General features: G+C 41.6%; 2 protein-coding genes across 4 annotated transcripts in view; both read right to left on the bottom strand.

Annotated features, from left to right (window-relative positions):
• Positions 1 to 3479: 3479 nt before the first annotated feature.
• On the bottom strand, positions 3480 to 6079 carry TTC32 (tetratricopeptide repeat domain 32). The gene is made up of 3 exons (XM_061989588.1): positions 5955 to 6079; positions 5713 to 5873; positions 3480 to 4437 (listed from the first exon to the last, which is right to left on the bottom strand). The coding sequence occupies exons 1-3, from the start codon at positions 6077 to 6079 to the stop codon at positions 4310 to 4312; spliced, it is 414 nt and encodes a 137-aa protein (XP_061845572.1). The 3' UTR covers positions 3480 to 4309.
• Positions 6080 to 7430: 1351 nt separating this feature from the next.
• WDR35 (WD repeat domain 35) overlaps positions 7431 to 22530 on the bottom strand; it is a 46453-nt gene continuing 31353 nt past the window's right edge. For 2 of the 3 annotated variants that reach the window (XM_010203531.2, XM_010203529.2), the window contains 11 exons: positions 22115 to 22195; positions 21853 to 21989; positions 20068 to 20271; positions 18075 to 18221; positions 16788 to 16920; positions 15713 to 15823; positions 14443 to 14607; positions 10634 to 10774; positions 9044 to 9200; positions 8368 to 8608; positions 7431 to 8000 (listed from right to left, as the gene is read on the bottom strand). In XM_010203531.2, coding sequence (XP_010201833.1) covers positions 7853 to 8000; positions 8368 to 8608; positions 9044 to 9200; positions 10634 to 10774; positions 14443 to 14607; positions 15713 to 15823; positions 16788 to 16920; positions 18075 to 18221; positions 20068 to 20271; positions 21853 to 21989; positions 22115 to 22195 — 1665 coding nt within the window. In that variant the 3' untranslated portion in view covers positions 7431 to 7852. Of the gene's footprint in view, positions 8001 to 8367; positions 8609 to 9043; positions 9201 to 10633; positions 10775 to 14442; positions 14608 to 15712; positions 15824 to 16787; positions 16921 to 18074; positions 18222 to 20067; positions 20272 to 21852; positions 21990 to 22114; positions 22196 to 22530 lie in introns of those variants that run through there. The other variant, XM_061989705.1, reaches the window with a different exon arrangement.

Raw genomic sequence — 22530 nt, forward strand, 5'->3', positions numbered from 1 at the left:
GTCAGGTGTTGTGTCACTAAGGTTTGCTCACTCCAGAGCCTCACGGAATAGATATGGGTAAACTTGTCTGTAGCAAGTGGGATATCCCAGACCTCTCCCTTTTTCCCTGGAAAGCCAGGAAGCAGTTCCACAGGGTTCCATATCCACCTATCTCCCATCAGCTGGCAGATAGGGAGACCCTTCTCTTCCAGATACATTGGGAGAGAAAGAGAAATGAGACTGATCTGCATTCCCATTTCAACAGGTATTTCAAGTTCCCACATTCTCACAAGCACGCCAGAGAAATTCCCTGTCCTTGCTGTCCTCCTCCTACAGTGGTTGCTGTTCATGGCAATGATGTTTTTTACACTGAATCACACAAGTGCATTAGGGTTAGACATTCATTGTTCAGCTTTGAGGTTGTCTTTCCCCAGCTCTGACTCAGTCATGTTATTGCCTGTGGACTGACATCTAGGTTCTCCTGGGATTACTCCCTCCTCTCAGGTGTTGCAGATGGAACTTCAGCACCTAACTCATGCTCTAGCTTGCAGTTTTCCGGTCTATGGGCTTAAATGCTTTCTTGCATTAGGCTTTTAAGAACTACTCCGGTCATACCACTGTAGTCAAACAAGCATTCATTATTCACCCAATATTAAGAAACAGAATTGGGAAGCTGCTAGGCGTTCCTTGCTGGGAGATGAAGATATTCTTTGGGCTCATTTTACATACTTATTGTACAACACAAAGATATGAATTATGAAAAACCTGATTGACATGAGCTCTAGGAAGCGATGCTGTGGACTGTATCCAAGCCCTCCCTGCTCAGGGACCAACAAGGAGAATCTTGGAAACAGCTAACCATCAGAAATAGACTGGAGTTCAACTCAGATGATCACAACTTGCTGCTAGGTGAGCCTGCACCTTGACCAGATCTAATAGCAAACTTTTTTCATAAAAAGCAACCAGCCCTTCCATCATGCATGAAAGTCACAGGTTGAGGTTGAATCTCTTCTACTGATCCAGCCTCTGTCTCTATTAAAAGAACTAGGTAGACCAACAATAACCTGCCAATATAAAACATAGAGTATTATCGTTCTACTTACAGAGTACTATCCCTCTACTAGTAGCCAAGTTTTGAACATTGGGTTTGTCTCTTTCTGAACCTTCCCCTTTCTGATAGCTGTGGGAGAACACAAGCTGCGTAGCTGAGCTTGACAGCTACAAAGGTGTTTATTCCCCACAAAACATGAATAGTGCACCTCTCACTACCAATTTACTTTTTACCAAGGTTACCTACTAAACAGGACAGTGCCCAGTGCAGGTCTCAGCTGTAACAGCCAAAGATTTGGGGGTTTTAAATGCTGATTTACCTCTGTTGTCTACTTGGAGGGAAAGCATGTGGAAAATGAACATCCTCTGGCCACTTGACAACCTGTCCCTTTCCCCTCAGTGTGCCATGGTTGTACTTCTGGATTGGCCCTCCTTGGTCTCCACACTGCATCTCATGCTAAACATGTATGAAACACTCCTCACACTGCTCTCTGCCCTGCTAACCTGGGATTTTGTCACCTTTGCACAAAAGCAAGGGAAAGGCTTTGCAGCACTGCAAGCAGGGTGACAACTCCCCCTCCGGTGTTTCAGTGGAAAAATGGGGAAAAGCTCTGGGGGAAAGCAGAGAGCGATGGCATTATCTTTGCCTTGTTCTCTGAGCAAGTAACACCTTAGACCTTGTTGTTAAACCTTAGACACTGAAGGGGAAAAAAACCACAAAAATTCCATACTGTACTGAGGAAATGAGGCATTTCTGGTAAGTTTAGAGGTAAATCACCAGGTGAGAGCACTGCTGCCAAACTAATCCCAGCTACACGAAACAAACTAAACAGAGGGGTTGCCAGTGAAGGCTGTAGGAGAGTTGAGGGCTTCTGAGAGCAGGTTTATAGGTAGGAAACCTTGGGAAAGCTGCTGTGAATTATTAACATCTGAAACACTGCTGGCCAGAGTAAAGAGACACTGAACTCATATAAGCAGCACCCACCTGTTGGGTGGTTAGCAGCACACACCATGCTTTGGCTAGCAAACACTTGGTAAGGATAATGCAGCAGGCAGGCAGGACTCACCCAGATGCTCTACAGCCAGCACTTTGTCATTTTTGAACAGAGGTAACCTCTAAAGCACAGTGAAGGTGTAAAGCCACAGCACGTCTGCATTGCAAAGCATCCAAAGCACACAATCCCTGCTCCTTTTACAAGCTGAGGCTGTCTGAATTTCATGTGGAAACACTACATAAAAAGGATTTTACTACTCTCCATCAGACTTTTAATTCTTACAGGGTTATGAAGAGGAAACCTTGCAGAACAAGGAGAGCTACTAAATACATCCTCCTCTTCAAGGTTTTTTTTAAATTCAATAAGAGCAGTTTATACCCTTTCCAACAGGCTTGACCACCACACACTGCCATTAAACAACTTCAGACTGAAAACCCCAATTAGTTTCATGATATAAAGCCAGAGAACTAAATGACTCATGTGTGCAAGTGAAAGGGAAAAATGTGTGTGAGAACTTTACCGGCCAAAATTACCTTGAAAGAGTTCCAAATGATGCTGAAATGCATCATAACAGTTCATTCTTCTACAGGAAAGACAAGGAAACATTTTGGAGAATCACTTACCAAATAGCTCCCAGTCCAGTGAAATATTTCTATGCCAACAACAAATGCATTAGAAGTAATTAAGCAACACTCACAAAAAAAATCACCCAAGCTGGGAAGTATGAAGGATACTATTACTAGCATCCTTGTTTTCTCAAATACTTATTTGCTGGTATCTTCTGGTTTTTATGTGTACCTGTCACTTGAAGTGTTCTGTGCAGAACGGCATGTGGGATCTCTCCTCTGAAAGTAGAACTTCACAGGAACAGGTTCAGTTCTACCTTCCCACTGTCAACCAAGAGCTGGTGTGATTTCTCAATTTTTGAGACTGAGGTGGGATGAAACATGCCACATCCTTAAACTACCAATGTTGTTTTGGAGGCAGAGCACTAAGATATAAAAAAGAAAGCAAAGCACATGCCTAATATTTCCATAAAACTCCAAAACTAAACTTTTGAAAAAAAAGGCCACACATTGTTATGACATCACATCCTGCTTTCCAAACTGTTACCTGTTACATCCTGCTACCATGCATCATGTTTCTGTAACTTCAGAACTGCTGCTGAGAAGCACCAGGAGCACGAGGCAAATGTAGTATTTTCTCAACCCCACGCTCCAAACTTGCTCATTATGGCTGTTGTAGTTTCATGCCAAAGCTGAAAGTGATCTCAGTAGGCAGTGGCAGTGTTCTGAGGCTCAAGTCTCTTCACATCACTTATCCCCTAACACATCCCACCACCTTCAGGCCTGTCCTGGCGCAGGCTCCAGGATGAGCCTTGGAAAAACTCACCATAAGAGGCAGAAGTGTCATTAGCATTATTGATTTTTAAAAATAAATCCCAATGACCAGGTGGGCAATCAAAGAGTGTTTCTTTTATTAGGACTTGTGTTGCAACCAAGGACTAAGGGTGCATCTTGTTGATGGTTTATAGATTTCAGCAATGTCCCTGCTATCCCATGAGGACTGAAGTGACCTGTGAGGCCAGCTCAATCAGAGTTTTCATACTATATTTTAGAAGCAATTGATTTTTCCAGTAAAAACGAGAAAGCTCCGATTCCTACTGTGAACAGCCCAACAACATTCTCTACCATAAGCTCACTGCAGACAACCATGAGATAAAAAGCACATGTTCATTTGTATTCATCCAATTATTAATCTGTCCAGTACTTTAACCATGAGACTACAAAACGCAACCTGTTTAGGTGATGCAGAACTACCTCTAGGAAAAAATGAGCACAGGAAGGACTGAGTTCTCCAACCACATTCCTTATGCAAGATAGAGGCTGTGTTACTTAAAAAGATCTCTATGTTTAAATGCACGATTAAATTACTGTGCTTCTCACAAGCTCCAATCTGAAGTATTTAAATCTTTTATATAGCTTCAGTGGAAGAGTACAAAACCAGAGCTTTAATAACAGAACTATAGACTTCATTTGCTGTTACTGAGCTTCTGACATCTTTATGAAGCACCTCTGTACAAAATCTGTGCAAGCATCTCACATCTCAACATCAACGATATCCAAAAATAGCTTCTTTCGCAACCATAATCCATTTTTCACTTATTTACCCAAGCACAAGATTTCTTCAGCAGGTCGTAATAGACATAAATGATCTTGTGGTCCACCCATCAGTGACAAAAATCACAAGTTTAGCAAAACATTTTCACTCCACTAGCTGCATTTTCAATAACCCCGCTTTTGTTTTTCTTCTTTATCAAGAATAGTCTGTTTTAGACTCGATGCAGCATCTTCAAACTGAGGGTTTAACTCTAATACTTTCCTGAAATCTCTCATGGCCTCATCAAAGCATCCTGTCAAAAAAAAAAAAAAAAAAAAAAAGAAGATAAAGAATTACTTCTTTGTAACTGCTCCAACTCACAAATCACACCTGAAGAATTCATCCTAATACTTTCACTAAAAGCAACAGGTGTACTTATTGCACCCATTACATTTTCATTCCCAAAAGGCCCAAGCGGGACTCAAAGGTCTTCAGAGCAAGAACTCGGGTGCCTATTTTTGAACCTCAAAATGGGCTGAAGATTCAATTTAGCCAGTTTATTCCACAAGGACATAAAAGGCCTACACCAGTAGCCAGGGTGCTTTAAGACCAGAACACAGACATACTGCTCCACAGCTGCCCTTGCTGGGCTGTCATTCTTAATGACATTCAAAACTTGGGCAAGAAATTCTCAGGAGATAGCTGACAGCCCCATGCAAGTTAAGGCTGCACTCACTATGGCTACACCTGCTCAGGAGGTGCTTTATCTTCTGTTTAATGTCAATGTCTGGAATAGGCTAAAACAAATTGCCCTGCCATCTCTCTCCCTGTATTTCCCTGAACAGCATAATTTCAAAAGATACAACAGTGCATCTACAGATCAAAGAATCATGGAAAGGTTGGGGTTGGAAGGGACCTCTAGAGATCATCCAGTCCAATCCCCTGTTGAAGTAGGTCCACCTCAATCAAATTGCAAAGGAACACATCCAGGCAGGTTTGAACACATCCAGAAGAGATTCCAGCCCCTCCCTGGGTAGTCTGTGGGTCCCTCACCCTTACAGTAAAGAAGTGTTTTTCTTGTGCAACTTTTTGTTCCAGCTTATGTACATTACCCTTTGTCCGGTCGCTGGACACTAGAGAAAAAAGTGCTGCCCCATCTTCCTGACATTTACCCTTGTAATTGCTAACGATAGTGGTATCTAACTGCATACACAGAGCAGACTCATAGCTGAAACGCTTCTTGGCTGCTTAAGAAAAACGTGTCTCAGTCTACACCGTTTCTTTACTTCTGTCGTGGCACCTTTCCCCGGGAGGTGCCAGGCCGCTCAGGCCATCCACTGAACCAAGGGAATTAATTACCCTTTGGCTTCGGGTCAGTCTTGTGACAGGAGTCGCTGCGGCTGTGCTCCGGCTCTGGAGCGCTCCCCTTGCCCTCTCCTCGCGCCGGGCGAGCGCTAACGGGGAGGGGAGGGAAGCCGCGGTCGGGCCGTGCCGGGGATCAAGGCCCGCCGCTTACCCCGCCGGGTGCCCGCCCGAGCTAGTGGCACCGGGCCCGGCGGCGCTGGCGTCCCCGATACCCAGCCCGTACCCAGCCGGTAGAGCACCAGGCCCCGGTTGTAGTAGGGCACCTCGAAGCCGGGCTGGCACTCGATGGCAGCCGTGTAGTCCTCCATGGCGGCGTCGAACTCCACCCGGAGGTACTTGATCTGTCCCCGGTTGTTGAGGGCCGTGGCGAGGTCGCGGCCGGCGCTGCTCGGAGACAGAGGGAGAGCAGCCGTCATGGTGGGCGCCGGCCCGCGCCTCGCCCGCTCCCCCCGCCCGGGTACGTACCCGGCCCCCGCGCACCGGGCGATGCAGCGGCTGTAGAGTTCCTCTGCCGCCGCCAGCCGCCCCTCGGCCGCCGCCGCCGCTGCCTCGGACAGCAGCTCCGCCGCGCCGGCCGCTGCCCGCTCCATGACGCCGCCGCGGCGTCACGCGGGGCGGGCGCTGACGTCGCGGGCGCGGCAGCGGCGGGAGCACTGAGGGCATCCGGCACAGCGCAGGACCGCGGCTCTCTCGGCTCCGTGACGGAAAAAAGCAGCTCAATGCCAGGGCAGAACATGCCAACTTTTAGTACGAAACGAGTGTATTCTTACCTGGCCCAAGTCTAAGTGAGAGGCCTGAGCTTGCCCCAAGGACAGAATGGAAGAGGCCTCACATTCGCCTCTGGGAAAGGTCCTGATGCCCAACGTGCACATCCTGGCCAGTGCAGATGCTGATGCAGGGTTACCCAGTGTTGGCCAGGCCTGGGGATAGCTCCTCACACCAAGCAAGGGCCCACAGCAGAGGCTCCAATACAGAGATAAAACAGCAGTGTAGCTCTAAGGAAAATGGCAGTTCTCAAACCTTTGTATGGAACAGGGATGACAGTTCAACTCTTGGAATCTGTTTAACAGATGTCAGCTGCTGTCTTCATGCTAGTTAAAAAATATCTCGTGATTACACTCAAGTTTGAAGGTTTACAGAGTCAGAATCATTTAGGTTGGAAAAGAACTTTTAAGGTCAAGTCCAACCATTAACCCAGTGCCACCACATCCACTACTAAACAGCACCCTTCAGCACCACAGCTGCACAGTTTTTTCAGTGCCTCCAGGGATGAGGACTCAGGTGCTTCCCTGGGCAGCCTGTTCCAGGGCATGAGAACCATTTGATGAAAAAAATTTTCCAAGTATCCAACCTAAACCTCCCCTGGCACAAACAGAGGTGCTTCCTTCTTGTCCTGTCACTTGTGACTTTGGAAAGGAGACTGACTTTCACCTCATGACAGTCTCTTTTCAGGTAGTTGTAGAGAACAAGAAGGTCTCCTCTCAGCCTCCTCCAGACTCAACACCCACAGTTCCCTCAGCCACTCCTCATCAGACTTGTTCTCCAGACCCTTCACCAGCTCTGTTGCCCATCTCTGGACACACTCCAGCACCACAGTGTCCCTTCGTGTACTGAAGGGTCCAAAACTGAACACAGTATTTGAGGCACAGTCTCACTAGCACCAAGTATAGGAGCATAATCACTTCCCTGGTCCTGTTGGCCACACTATTTCTGATACATGAGGTTTCCTTAACTAGTTGTAGACATCACCAAAGCTCAAGAACCCAGATGCAGACTGACAGCACTGATTGCTAAATGTTTGCAAGCCCTTTATTGCTATGGTGGGTTTAAATACACTGGGCCAAAGAGAAGAACACAAACGTATGCAGGAACTGGTACCATTGCTCTAGTAACACAGCAATAGAAAAGCAGATACAATAATATTATCAGAAATACTGTGGCTTTATTTGAACTCGGCAATTACTTCTTTCCAAACATTGTAAATTCCAAGAAAACTCCAAAATTTCCTACGGAATTAAAAAAGCAAAAAATGGAGCTTGCTGAGAGTAAAACATATTAAGACAAACATACATTCAGTTTGCATGAATTAGAATAGAATGCTTTTACCTTAAATCTTTGACAAAAAATGGAACAAAATCAAATGGAGTCTGTTAACACAGTTGCTTATTCACATAAATGGAACCAGTAAAGGTTTCTCTCGTGGGTTTTCCGGTTATTTTTTTAAAATGTTTCTCTAACAGTGACCCTATTTGTTAAAATACAGTACCTGAGTTGTATTTTTAAAAATAGTACATCTGTAACATTTTAGAGAGTATTTTTATGAGACATAACAGATATGAGAACAAATAGTCCTTTATCCTCTGCTATGCTATACTGTGGCACAGAGGACAGAAGTTGTAACTGCTTGCTTCTTTGGCTTTCATACAATGCTTACATACACTGCACATCCAGAATTGATACTCCAGGATACGCTCTCCTGTTGCAACACATACAGGAAGTTTCCCACCTCCACTATTTAAAAACAAACAAAACAAAAGTAAATAAACTTGACAAAATAAAAACACAGTTTAAAAACAGCAATTAAAACTTGTGTTGTGGAAATTTGCAAACCAGCATAAATACTTAAGTGTGTGCCTACAGCTGGTTAACAAAACTTGCAATGCCCATCCGTAAAATGCTGCTTCTCTGTTCTGATGTGGGCCATTTTTAGATTGAAAGTTATTAACTTATTTAGCTAGCTAACACCTTGCCCAATATTTGCTTTAAGAAGCAAAACATCTAATTAACTCAATCAAACAAAACCTGCTAAAACCTCAAATATAGACAACAGCAGAAAAAATTGCTAGTATATTATGATATCACATAAATGTAAACCCACCTCTCAAGAACGTCATCCAGGTCAGATTTTTTGTTATACTTTGGACAATGTCTTGTAAATATCTCTAGAGCAAGGTCTTCATACTGTTGCCTCTGCTCTGGCCTAAGAGTTTCCATGGATTCTAGCTTCATAAAGGCTCTTGAACAGATGTCAAATGCTCTGTTTGCACACGCACACAGTGCCAAAAGGGAATAGATTTCAACTGTAGGGATAATGTCTTCATAATCTCGCAAATGAAGAGCTAAGAAATAAACAAAAATCCAAGGACATTATGACATGTCTTCAGGAAGTGCAAGCATCTGTATGGAATATTTGCTACTGGTACACAATGTTAATCTCACAAATTGGACACAATCAGCCCAAGTCTTTTCATTGGTGTGACTATGAATCATGTGTGGTTCAACAATATTTAAAACTAAATACAAATAAGGGAACTTGACTGAGAAATTTTGTGTCTTTTTGAGACCCTTCTTCTTCTTTAAACATGTTAGAAGTATTTGAAATGGACCTTCCTTACTTGGACAAAGTATAAAGCACTATTTTCTCCTCTAACTCCCACAAGTTTTTTATGAAGCTCTACAGGGAGGTCTGACGTGCCAGCTATAAATGAAACTATGTGCTGTGCAGGGCTGTAAAATTGGAACAGTTTCTTTACAGGGTTAAAATTAAGCCCTACCTGTTTTAAGCGCTGCATCTACAGAACCTTTATAGAGCTGTCTTTGTGCAAGTATAAAAAAGTGGTAAGCTTCAGCTCCTCGCCAAGCATTGTCTGCAAAGCGATTAGTTGAATAAAGAACATCTTCTTCTAGCAAACCACTCAAAGCTGAAGCAGTCTGAAAACAAAGCGACATCACAAGTCATTTTTTATATGAAACAGATACAACAGGAAATGGGGATATGGGGAACTTCTCTGTGCTCGGTGATTAAACCACTGTCTGTGTTAACTAGGGAAAATATAAATATGGACCTAATGTGAACATTGTCAGGCATTTTATAGAGTACACAGGCAGAACATATGGTGTAAATTTTCAAAGATAAATATCATATACATGTATACAAATATATTCCACACACATCTGTAGATTGGTTCATAGTTTGGATTAATATTGAATTTCAACACCAGATCTCTTAAAATTTTGTTTAAACTATTTCAGTTGTGCATATGAAGATGAAAATGTGAACAGAAAAAAAATAATCTTCCATTTGTTTCCCCCATCTCTGGAGCTGTCTGCCTGCTACACTACAGACAGTACAGCTTAATCTAATCATGGAACTGTGTTTGAGACTGACACCTAGTCCTCAATGACAGGAAAGTGAGAGTCTTGCAGGAAAGAAAAATATCTGGAGCTTCTTAGTATTATTTTTGTTCTTGTAGGGAAAACATTCAGAAAAACACATGACACTCAGGAAGATAAATATCTTAATATACATGATTTCAGTGTTTTCAAATAATAGTTTAAACAATGTGTTTTCATGGAAGACTTGCTTTAAGGAAAGCTTTGTTCTTAGCAGGAAAAAGGGTTATTAAAAAAAACCATAATAGCCTCACTAGCCTCACAGGAAGATCATAGAATCATAGAATGGTAGGGGTTGGAAGGGACCTTTAGAGATCATCTAGTCCAATCCCCCTGCAGAAGCAGGGTCACCTAGATCAGGTCACATAGGAACATGTCTAATATAGAAAAAAGGGATGTCCCGAGCTCCTGACACCCACTCTTTAGATATTTTTAAATGTTAATATGATCTCCTCTCAGTCTCCTGCAGACTAAACAGCCCCAGTTCCCACAGCTTTTCCTCATATGAAAGATGTCCCAGTCCCCTGATCATCTCGGTGGCCCTGCGCTGGACTCTTTCCAGAAGTTCTCTGTCCGTCTTGAGCTGAGGAGCCGAGAACTGGACACAGGACTCCAGATGAGGCCTCACTAGGGCAGAGTAGAGGGGGAGCAGAACCTCCCTCCACCTGCTGGCCACACTCTCCTTGATGCATCCCAGGATGCTGTTGGCCTTCTTGGCCATGAGGGTACATTGCTGGCTCATGTTCAAGGTATTGAGGACTTCCAGGTCTCTCTCTGCAGAGCTGCTCTTCAGCAGTTCAACCCCCAGCCTGTACTGGTGCATGGGGTTGTTCCTCCCCAGGTGCAGGACTCTGCACTTGTCCTTGTTGAACCTCATGAGATTCCTCTCTGCCCAACTCTCAAGATAGCTTTAGTCTAACTAGGTAGCACATAACAGAATCCAGAAAGAAAAAAAAAAAAAGAAATTCTACCTCAGAACTTTTTCCTTTAACTTTTCCCCTTTGTGCATTTTGCATTTGTTCATGGCACTGTTCCATAAGTAAGGCTGATAATACATAGAGCTTTTTCACTCGCAAAGGCTTTGTCCTTTTCTTTGACTCTTCATCTGCAATCTTAAAAAAAAACAACAAAAGCAAGGAATTTAGTGTAGATTAAAAAAAAAAAAGACAAATTGCCTCATCCTCTTGGACAACTGGATGCTTGTACAAATTTAGGAAATCATGGCAAAAAATGATTCTGCACTTGAATGTCATTGAATATCATAATCTAGGCTGCAAGTACAACTGTAAATGAAAATGTCAAAGGAAGAATGGACATTCTTCTATATTTATTTAGTTAATAAGTAGATAAAATTCTTCTCAGGGAAGATAAATCAGGGAAACCACATATAATTGTATTGGCAATATGAATTCAGAAACAGTGATTTGTAAACACCGGAGTTTAAGAAATAAATACATAGCTTTCAATAAGGGCTTGTGGTTTTCCCAGAAAAGAGAATGGCTTTTAAAATATAACATATATATTTTATGAAAGAAAATATTACATAGTTGCCATTACAGAAACCTGGTGGGATGAGTCATATGACTGGAGTGCTGCACTGGATGGCTACAGAATCTTCAGAAGGGATATGCAAGAGAGGAGAGGTGGAGGGGTAGTCCCTCTGTGTTAGGGAGTGTCTTGACTGTTTAGAGGTCAATGATGGTGAGGATAGGGTTGAGTGTTTCTGGGTAAGAATCAAGGAGAAGGACAACAAGGCCAATATCATGTTATAGACCACCCAACCAGGATGAGGAGGCAGGTGAAATACTCTATAGACAGCTAGCAAAAGTCTTGGGATTACTGGCCCTCATTCTCATGGGAGACTTTAACTACCAAATGTCTGTTGGAAATAAAACACACCAGAAAGCAGTCCACATACACACCAGGAAGGTCCTGGAGTGTATGGAAGAGAAATTCATCACATAGCTGGTGAGGGAAGCAACAAGGGAAGGCACCTTGCTGGACCTGGTGTTTGTAAACAGGAAAGGTCTTTTGGGAGATATGATGACTGAAGGTTGTCTTGGGCATAGCATTTATGAAATAATTGAGTTCCTGATTCTCAGAGAAGCAAGGAGGAGGGTCAGCAGAACTGCTACCTTAGACTTCTGGAGGGCAGACTTTGAAAAATTTAGGAAATATACAAAATCCCCCAGAAGGCAGGTCCTGAAGGACGAAGCAATCCAGCAAGGCTTGATTCTTCAAGAAGGAAATCTTAAAGGTGCAAGATCGAGCTGTCCCCATGTACAAGAAGATGAGCCAGCAGGGCAGAAGACCATCCTGGCTGAACAGGGAGCTTCTGCTGGAGCTCAGAAGGAAAAAGAGAATTTATGATCTTTGGAAGAAAGGTGTTGTGAGATTATACAGGCTAAAAATTAGATGGCCTAAAGCCCAACTAGAATTTAAACTGGACACTAATCTAAAAGGCAATAGGAAAATATTTCAGTAAATATATTAGCAACAAAAGGAGGGCTAAGGAGAATCTCCATCCTTTAATGGATGCAGGGCAATAAGAAAAAGGCTGAGGTACTTAATGCCTTCTGCATCTCAGTCTTCCCAGTTACCCGGTCCCCTGAGCTGGAAGACAGGGACAGGGGACAGAATGAAGCCCCTTAGTTTGGAGGGAAATGGTGTGTGACTTGCTGCTCCATCTTGACGTACACAAGCCCGTGGGGCTGGATGGGATCCACCGCAGGGTGCTGTGGGAGCTGGCAGAAGTGCTGAGCCACTCTCCATCATCTACCAGCAATCCTGGCCCACTGAGGAGGTCCAAGTGGAGTGGAGGATGACAAAAGTGACCCCCATCTACAAGAAAGGCCAGAAAGAGGATCCTGGGAACTACAGGTCTGTCAGCCTGACCTCAGTACTGGGGAAGGTTATAGAGCAGTTATCCTTCATGATATCATGAGGCATACAGAGGACAATCAAAGGTTCAGGCCCAGTCAATGTGGCTTTATGAAGGGCAGGTCCTGTTTGACTGATCTGATCTCCTATGACAAGATGACCTGCTTAGTGGATGAGGGAAAAGCTGTGGATGTGGTCTACCTGGACTTTAGTAAAGCCTTCAACACAGTCTCCCACAGCATCCTCCTGAAGAAACTGGTTGCACATGGCTTGGATGGACACACTCTGTATTGGTGGAAAACTGGTTGATGTCTGGCCCCATAGAGTGGTGGGAGATGGAGTTAAATCCAATTGGCAGTTTGTCACCAGTGGTGTTCCCCAGAGCTGAGTGTTGAGGCCTGTTTTGTTTAACATCTTTATCAATGATCTGCATGAGGGGATCAAGTGCATCCTCAAGTTTACAAGCTCGGCAAGTGTATAGATCCACTGGCAGGCAGGAAGGCTCTTCAGAGGCACCTGGACAGGCTGGAGTGATGAGTCGAGGCCAATCATATGAAGTTCAACAACGCCAAGTGCCAGGTCCTGCACTTGGGCCACAACAACCCCATGCAACACTACAGGCTTGGGGCAGAGTGGCTGGAAAGCTGCCCTGCAGAAAAGGACCAGGGAGTGTTGGTTGACAGCTGCCTGAATATGAGCCAGCAGTGTGCCCAAATGGCCAATAAGGCCAATGGCATCCTGGCTTGTATCAGAAATAGTGTGGCTAGCAGGACTAGAGAAGGATTGATCCCCTGAACTTGGCACTGGTGAGGCCACACCTTGAATACTTTGCTCAGATTTGGGCCTCTCACTACAAGGAGTACATTGATATGCTGGAGCAAGTCCAGAGACGGGCAATAAAGCTGGTGAAGGGTCTGGAACACAAGTCTAATGAGGAGCAGCTGAGGCAGCTGGAGGTGTTTAGCCTGGAGGAGGCTGAAAGGAGATAAGATCATTCTCTACAACTCCCTGAAAGAGGTTGTAGTGAGGTGGGGGTTGGTCTCACAAGAAATGAGTGACAGGACGAGATGAAATGGGCTCAAGTTGTGCCAGCGGAGGTTTATATTAGAAAATTTCTTCACTGAGAGGGTTGTCAGACACTGGCACAGGCTGTCCAGGGAGGTGGTGGTGTCACCAACCCTGGATATATTGAAAAGATGTGTAGCTGAGGGACATGGTTTAGTGATGGACTTGGCAGTGTGAGGTTTGTGGTTGAACTTATCTTAAAGGTCTTTTCCAATAGAAATGATTCTGTCATTCTATGATTTCACAGTATATATTTGTTGTAAAAATTACATATCCCTCTTATAGACTTTGTAAGTTATGTACAGAAATCTGCAGCCAAACCAAATCTAAGCAACATCTTTATCTTAAAAGCACATGACAGCAGTTCTTAATTGAAGATAGCAGTTGAAGAAATACCAAAATTGAACTTCTAGTTCAACTGCTGTTTTTAAAAATAAAGGAGATAAAACTAAATCTACTCAATGTTTAAAATAATGTGGACATTGCACCCTGGCCAGTCTACTGTACTTCTTTACTAGGCAATGCAGGGCAACAGGATCTTTCCTGAGGTGCAGTTCATCTCATTCTGAAGCAAAAGTCTCAACATAAATCAGATGGCTTGTGTCCTGAAAGTCTCCTCCCCAGTGCCTGCAGAGGACATCCAGGGCAACTATTTCAGACAGAGATACCTGAGCTTAAGACTTGGATTCGTCTTTGCAGTATCTTGTATAAGATCTGCTTATTGTCTGGACATTGTTAACACTTACATAACGCTAAGAAAATAAAAGTAGCATAGAAATAATAAGAGCTAGTCCAAAAACTTAGATATTTGACATAAAAAGAAAACTTGCAATACCTTGAACATGAGCTTAGCAGCTTCAAAGAAAGAATTGGCTTTACGGTAGAGTTCTATAGCATCAAGGATTTTATTCTTTTCCAGTAAATGACTTGCATATCTGGCTAACAAGGATCCAATCTCTTTCATATTGTGATTTTTAGCCAGCTCCACAGCTTTATTCCACTGGAAATGAAAACAGACAAATATTAACTTCATTTTTTCAAATACATTCTCAGAACACACAGGTCATCCATGAATAGTCTGCAACATTTGCGTGCAATACTTAATCACTATTTAATTTTATAGTAGCCTGCTTCTAAAGTAAAAAGCAAGAGAATACAAAAGCAAACATCATGGCCAATCATGCAATAGAGCAGGCCTGTGAAACAAATGCTGGACTTCTGTCCAAAACCACATACAAAGCAGTTGCTTCTGCTTTGGTAAAAGCTTTGCAAAATCACTTCATTGCTGCACATAGCTGGATGTGTGGATGTCAACACTTCTGATTTTACTAAAACCCAGACTCTCAAAAGCATGTCTAAAAGAGAACTTCAGCCGATAAGACTGAGGCATAAACAGTAACACTTTCTGTATCTTTCTATACATCTCATTTTGTCTGTGAATTTTCCTGATTTTCAACAGTTTGGCTACTGTGATTGTCCCGGATCAAAAGTTTGGCAGGAAACTTAGCTGAATCTCATACCAAATGGCCCTTCAGATCTATAAACTAGGAAACGGTTCACATAACACCAGCACTAGCCAGTCCTGCCATTCCCACACATCAAGTTCTCACAGCTATCTTCAGCTTCTTTTATTTGTATTGGCACAAATGTTTGCACTGGTCAGTCATACTGGGGAACATCTCGAGCTGTAAACATACAGATCAGATTTTTTCAGATCAGCTGCATCCTAATGCAGCCACAAATACATTTGCATCTGTACAAGGAAGGAGGAGGATGCACAAAATGAGCAGCCAAAAAGCTCTCCAATCTTCCTCCCATTCCCTCAGGACGCAGCATAGACTGGCTCCACAATGGCCACAAATATCTGTAGGCTGAGACTGCTACCACACAGGCACGCAGCAGAGGCACTGCTTCACAGTGCTTTGTCCCTCCAATGGTCTGATCCTAATTTCAGGTAACCTGCTTAAGCACAGAAATATGAATTTTCAAGAAATGATGACGACATATCAGACACTTAACAAGAACTTGTATTTAACTGGGCATTAAGATAAAAACCTCACTCTTAAATCGGGATCAGTAAAGCAGACTGTCTCCTGCTGTTTTACCTGGTTGAGATGTACACACGTATCTACCGCATCCTTTGGTCGGTTGCATTTCAGAAAGGCTGACACCGCTTGTTCACACATCCCCACTCTTACAAACATACAAGCTATATCCTGCAAAAAAAGCATCAGCACCACAATACATTAACTACCATATTTTTAGTACACTGTGTAGCAACTGCAATACTATCATACTCTTGTTAGTTTAATTCCAAGAAGTTGGGGGAAAGAGGTTGTTTGCTTCACAGATTCTGGGAAGACAAGGCATACTGTTGTAAACTTTTAGAACAATGGGCTACTTTCACACACTGCTTCTAAATTCTTTTTTAAAAAGCTATTTAAATTTTCTTCTTTCCAATCAAATCATACCAGAAGAGCTGTGTTCTTACTACTTAAGAATATTTCATAAAACTTGGCTATTTGAAAAGTGGTTTAAAAGAAAGTGCTATATCTTGCTGTACTCAAACAACTGAAAATGTCATTAAATGAGTATGTTTTGTGTTTTTCAAGCACTTCAGATTAATCAATCACATAATATTTTTTTAATTAGCTATTACTTAGTGGGTCACTTTAGGCTACAGCATCTACTTTCCTTTCCTTCAGCAGAGTATTTTCAATGTTCATTGTACATTAGCATTCCAACCAGCATGACCGTGTAAGAACCATGGACTGAGCAACCAGGAAGAATTTGAGACAAAAATCCCTCAGTGTAGACTAGACAACAAAATGAAAGCTAAAGTAAGCATCCAGCCACAAGGAGTGACTTCAGTGAAGCATAGCTATTTTAGAAAGAAATGCCACAACTTGGTGAGGGAAGCAGTAAATCATGATTTAGCCACTGTGGCTCTACAGCGTGATGAATAATCAGGACTTTCTAGGGAACGTGGACAAAAAGAGAAAAGAAGAATGATGGAGTATGAAAACAACAGGAGATCAATACCAAAGTGACACCATTATGCTTAAGTGAGTGAGCCATGTACTGCATTCTTTATTTCTTTCTTAACTCTCCCAAGATGGGAACTTTTAAATAAATAGTTGAGCATAAGATAACAAAACATAAAGCTGCTTTTTTGCTTACTGGGAGCAATTTATTATTCTCCGGAAGTGAGTTAGCTAAATTCTCCAGTCCTTGGTAGTCCTCTAGCATGTAGTAACACTCAGCTAAACGTTCCTGGTTTCGTCCTTGCACATAATACTGTACAGCATTTAACCTAATAGGAAAAATTAAAAGTAAGTGGTGGCTTCTGATATATAAACACAAGTGAAGCTTCTCATTATGTAAGTCATTGGCATCTGTAAATTTGAAATTACATTATTTTCAATAGGTAACTTTGCCTGAGAGCTTTTGTAGCTAGAATTTCACTGTTTTCTCTAAAATGCACTAACAGTTTTAACTTGCAGAGATTATATTGAAGTAATAGCAAGACTAATTCTCTGAACAGCATAAGGTTAGGAAGTAAACTGTATTCCCCCATCTGCACAGATTATAGCTGATAACAGACAACAACTTAAGACTGAACTTTTTTCAGAAAAGTTGTGCCTCTGTATTTTAAAACACAAGCACTAAGGTCTCCAAAACAATTCTGCAAAGTTACCTAAAACAACTAAAAATCAACTTTCAAAATCTTATCACAAGTTCTCAACTTATATGTGACCCAAGTTCTTTCTGATAATACAGTATGGGTAATGGTGATATATAGCAGAGCTCTATGAGACAGAGTGCTCTGGATGCTAAAAGTTTACATGGGCATAGAAGGCAACAGGAAAAGTGAATGAAAATAATTATCTGCAACTTATTAACTACAGAGATGTCACTTTTGTCCCAGTAAGTAACTGACATAAAAATGTGATGAAACACCATCACATGCATGTACTGCTGTTAAAATCTTCCTTGGGCATCCAGTTTGGGCAACAGCTGGAGACAGATTCAGGTCAGACAGAATTCTGGACTCTTCTAAATATTTGTGGGTTTAAGCATTGTAGAAAGCTTGTGATTAGTTTTGAAATTCCCTGATGTTCAATAATTCTCTCCTACTTTTAACGGATTTTTTTTCTTTAACACTTTGTATAGCCAGCCTAATATATTTGTATAGGTATTTCTCCCTCCCTCCTTTGAAACAGACAGACTTCTGGCAAAACTGGGATTTTCGTCACCTTCATTCTTTTGATAGTTGATGAACAGCTCTCTGTTTAAAGGTACATGCAGTAATGGAGCCATAAAAGTCTGAGCTAAATCTCTTCATTCCAAAATTGTCTCACGTACTGCATCCTAGCTTTCCCAATGTCTGTTTTTCCCCACAAATTAAATGTCATCAGTTCTATACTTTCCTTTGTAATTTCTTACTAGCTCCTCTACAGAACATACCATTTCTGACGGTCTGCAAAGTAATCTCCTATAGCATTGTATGCTTGTTCAAGAAGAGCATCATCTGCATCACCTGAGCCAGTTTTCAATAGCTGCAATACTCGAAACCAATCTCCCAGTTTCATCCGTAGTCCAATGGCAAGATTTCTGGGATAAACAGAAAATAGCAGGGAAAAGTAAAAATTTTTTTTAAAAAAGACAATAAAATAACTAATGAAAATCTTCAGAAAAGCATCAAGAAATACTTTAATATTCATAACTCACATTGTGGGTATCACAGAGATCCCAGATACCTTGTTTACAATTCAAACTCAGATTGCTCAAAGGTTACACCACACACATGCAGCCCCTGTTAGCCACCCTCATGTGTGAGGAGTTAAATGAGCAGCTGGTGAAGCAGTTGATTTCCTCTTATTCTGTGTAACATTCTTTATCTTTCCCTGCTGACTGCTACAATAGAGAGCAGCAGCTGCAAAAGGCTAGAAGCATGAGGCGATGAGGAGAAAGGCCAAGAAGCAAAGAATATGAATAATGGAGGCTAAAGTTGCGATGTAATAAAATGAATTTTAGAGAGTCTTCTCTTCCAGGTTCAAGGTTACTCTGGATGTGGAAGAAAGGACTCTTACATTTTTATTATCCATGCATACATATAACCCCAGCACATTTTTTTCCACAATATAGGAATTCTATATTACTTCATATAGAAGGAATTCAGCAGATGCACAGAAAATAAATTGGTGAGATCTGTATGCTTCTTTTTAAAATGTCCTAAACTTACAAGTGAGTTAGGGAAGGCAACAGCAAGTCAGTGCAGTCAGCTAAATAAGAGCATCTATCTAAAAAAAAATTATAATTAAATCTGAAAATTAGATTTATTCCAGCCTGATCTATGGTAGGTCCTTATCAAAAGCTTTCTGCTGGTAAGGAAACACATAAGGTATTATAGAACTCCCATATTCTTGTAACTGGAGAAGAAGATGCACTACTGTTGAAGAAACCAATCTTTCACTTCCACAGCCCTCTCATGGCCACATTTGTCCTTAGCCATCTGGAAAGGAATATGCCATATCTAGAAATTGGTGTTGCAGTGTGCCTGAAGTGTGTACGAGGCAGTCCACCTCTCTAAACCAGCAGACTGACATCAGCTAATTCATCACGTGCGAGAAAAGTTTTCCATTACCAGACTCTAATGTGCATCTCTCCTGAGCTCCTGCCTCCTCTCCTCCTCCCTTACTGGCGAAAAGGAAGGTTTCTCATTCTTACTGCATGAAAGAAGTAATTTTTTTTTCTCCATCATGCCCTACTTTTTTCATAGCTCCATTAATCAAAGCTTTAAAATTGTACATGTGCATAAGTGATTCATGCTTCTCCATGACCACCACCTACAGGGTACATCATACAACTACCGCTTATTATTTCTCATGATCCTTTTTCAGTAATGACAGTGCCCTAAGCTAATTACTTAGCCTTAATTTCTGTTTCCCAATGATACTGTAATTTAGCTTTGTTTGTTTTCATTCCTGAGTAAAAATTCCATTGATTGGTCCCCAATTTCATCCAGAATCCTTTCTGTTTCTCCAGAGATTACAGCTCATTAAAAACTCTGTTGTTTGTATATGTAATTGGAAAGAATTTGTACTTGGCTACTAGCTAAGAGCAACAGTACATAAATTAAACATTAGTTAAGATTGTTTGTATTTTTGGCAGTCCAGCTAAAATACTGACAAAATACTTGTGAAAAACCATCTCTGAAACACAGTACTCACTACCTAGAGTCACTGAGGTTTCACAGACCGTTTGCAAGGCACTGATTTACATGTAGAATTGGTTATCTATGGATACAACAAAATTCTCTCCATCTGATCCCTTTCTGTCTTAGCAGAAACTGGTACAGAGTCTTCAGTACTAAAACCCTTATTAAGGCAAGGGGTTTTTTTTCTTCAGACTTTTTTTTCCTCCTTTATTTGCTGATGAGGTGATAACATGCAATTACCTTCTGTCCATATCCAGATACATTCTTTCAGCTTCTTCAAATCTGCTAAAATAGGCTGCCACTTCTGCTTGTTTCATTGACTCACTCTGCAGGTTCCCTAGGCGCTTCACAAATTTAATACCTTGATAATCTTTGCAACGTACAAAAGCTTGTTCAGCAGTCTGCAGATCCAGCTTCTGAAGAGCAGCTTCAGCCAGGAGACGCCTGCATGAAAAACAAACCAAATTGATGGCAAAGCAGTGAGAAAGTAAATTAAATGAGGATCTATTTAACTAGTCAGTACTTAATGAAGACATTCAAGTTAACTGCAGTTGTATTGTTTACTAACTCATTTTAATTCAGCTGTGTGTTTGTCTCTACTCTGTTCTGTGATCTATCCAGTACTTGCTCAGGGACGGATGTTCAAATAATTGCTAATACTCTTTTGTTTAGCTGTTCAAATGGACACTGGCTTGGGAGGAATGGGCAGGGTCCGAGTATTGCAGCTGTCCTATATGAAATGTGTTGCAGGTCTCAGTGCAGTTCCATTAGATATTTCTACCTAAGAATATGTCATAATTTTAATCCTTGACTGCAGCCTGAGTCTGAAGGCCCCCAACTAAATTGGCCATTACTCTTCCAATCCATCTGGATGTTCCTTGGCCAGTTAGAGGACAGTAGTCTGGGAGAGCAGGACAGTTTCAGAAACCTTGTACTGGCATTGCCTGAGGTGGTTTAACCCTTGCTCGCTACCAGATGCCCACCAAGTCATTCTACCACTCCCCTGCCTAAACAGGACAGGAGAGAGAGAGAAATACAACAAACGGCTTGTGAGTCAAGATAAGGACAGGGAGATCACTCAGCAATTAGCATCATGAGCAAAACAGACTCAACTTGGGGAGAAATGGCTTGATTTATTACCAAAACAGAGTAGGGAAATGAGAAACAGAAACCAAATCTTAAAATGTGTCCCCCTACCCTTTCCTTCTTCTCAAGTTTCTACCTCTTTTTCCCCAGCAGCACAGGGGTTTTAAGCTCTTTGTCATCAAAGTTCAAGACATAGTAAATAAACAAATACATACAGACATACCCTCTCAACTTGTGACCAATTTGAATTTTAATTTAACCAACCTAAAGTTAGTTTTTGGCTTGCTTTTTCATTTCCCTTATATTCATCCCTAAAAATATGAAGCACTGCATTTTGGGGCACATATAGCAAAGAAGTGTCCTGAGCCTGTAGCCCCTACTGTGACACACACAGCGTGTCCTCCAGTCTAGGCACTACAATATTCACAAAAACATTGTTCTGCTTCTACAACAGCCCAGTTTTTTGGGTCGAAGGACCAGGAGCCTGGGGAAGCACTGACCCCAAGTTCTTTGTTGAGAAAGCTGCCAAGGAATTGACCACTTGCTCAGCATCTCCTGAAATGCAAATTCTCAAAAGCTCAGGAACAAAACTTTCACTTTCATGTGTTCTTGGAAATTCTAACACCACATAACTTGAAATTGCCCTAACACACCAATTGCAGGAGGTGGGGAGCCAGGTTATTAGGGGACTGCAAGGCTCTCTTAGGGCCTTCCCTCAGCCCAATGAGGAGACCTTCTCAGAATAGCAGCCTGTCAGATTGCAGCTGAGCACTGTTACCATTTTTTCCCCGTTTTTCTTAAATAATGTAGTTTAAAGCGTATATTGCTTTGGCTGGATTAAATTTGAGGTTTTGTATGTTAATACTAGATCTGTCTGAACAGGAAAACAATACAAAAGATCACAACTTTAAACAAATTTAGCTTATAAAGAGATGTTACCAAAGTCTGGGATGTGGATTGTCTTCTATGAACTGGGAAGATTCCTCAATGCCGACTTTTTCAATCAATGCTCGACTGTCTCGTAATGATCGAATCTCAAAATTGATGATATAATCTTTGTTAGGATGTTCAGGATTCTAACATAGTGGATAAAGAGATGCATTTTTATTTCATGCCATCTTTATTTTAACCCACCCTAGACACCTATTGTTCAAATCATTGACATCGACTTTCCACCTGAAATAAAATTCATTACATTTACCTTTAATATTTCATCCAGAAGAATGGATTTGATTTCTAAATCTTCAAAGTTGCAAATATATCCAGAAGTTTGTATAGGTTCCTTAAAGTTTAAGGAAATACAAAGGAATGATTAAATCCTAAACAAATCTATTAGGTATATATAAACACGTTTTCATCTTCTGCCACTAAGACTTAATTGTATTTCTAACAGGAAACAAATACTAAAATTATTAACATTACTGACAATTCCATATACACAGACATAATTGAAAATCCTCATGTTTTCTATAACTAAATCAGGCAAAAGAGAAAAAGGAATATTTGCCAAGGTTTACATTCAACTGAACTGTGCTTTACACACATCTTTACTAAAATTGTGTTGATATTTTCCAAACCATCAAAAAAACACGCTCCCAACATATTTAATGCATTTAA

Source organism: Colius striatus, chromosome 2, assembly GCF_028858725.1.
Source record: "Colius striatus isolate bColStr4 chromosome 2, bColStr4.1.hap1, whole genome shotgun sequence".
In the NCBI taxonomy this organism is placed as follows: Eukaryota; Metazoa; Chordata; class Aves; order Coliiformes; family Coliidae; genus Colius; species Colius striatus.

Bases quoted from the DNA above. Each gene is read 5' to 3' on its own strand.
- TTC32 (XM_061989588.1), bottom strand. From the start codon at position 6,079: ATGGAGCGGGCAGCGGCCGGCGCGGCGGAGCTGCTGTCCGAGGCAGCG. The intron at 5,874-5,954 runs GTACGTACCCGG...GTCTCCGAGCAG, and splicing joins GCCCGGTGCGCGGGGGCCGG to CGCCGGCCGCGACCTCGCCA. The intron at 4,438-5,712 runs GTACGGGCTGGG...TTTTTTTGACAG, and splicing joins CCTGGTGCTCTACCGGCTGG to GATGCTTTGATGAGGCCATG.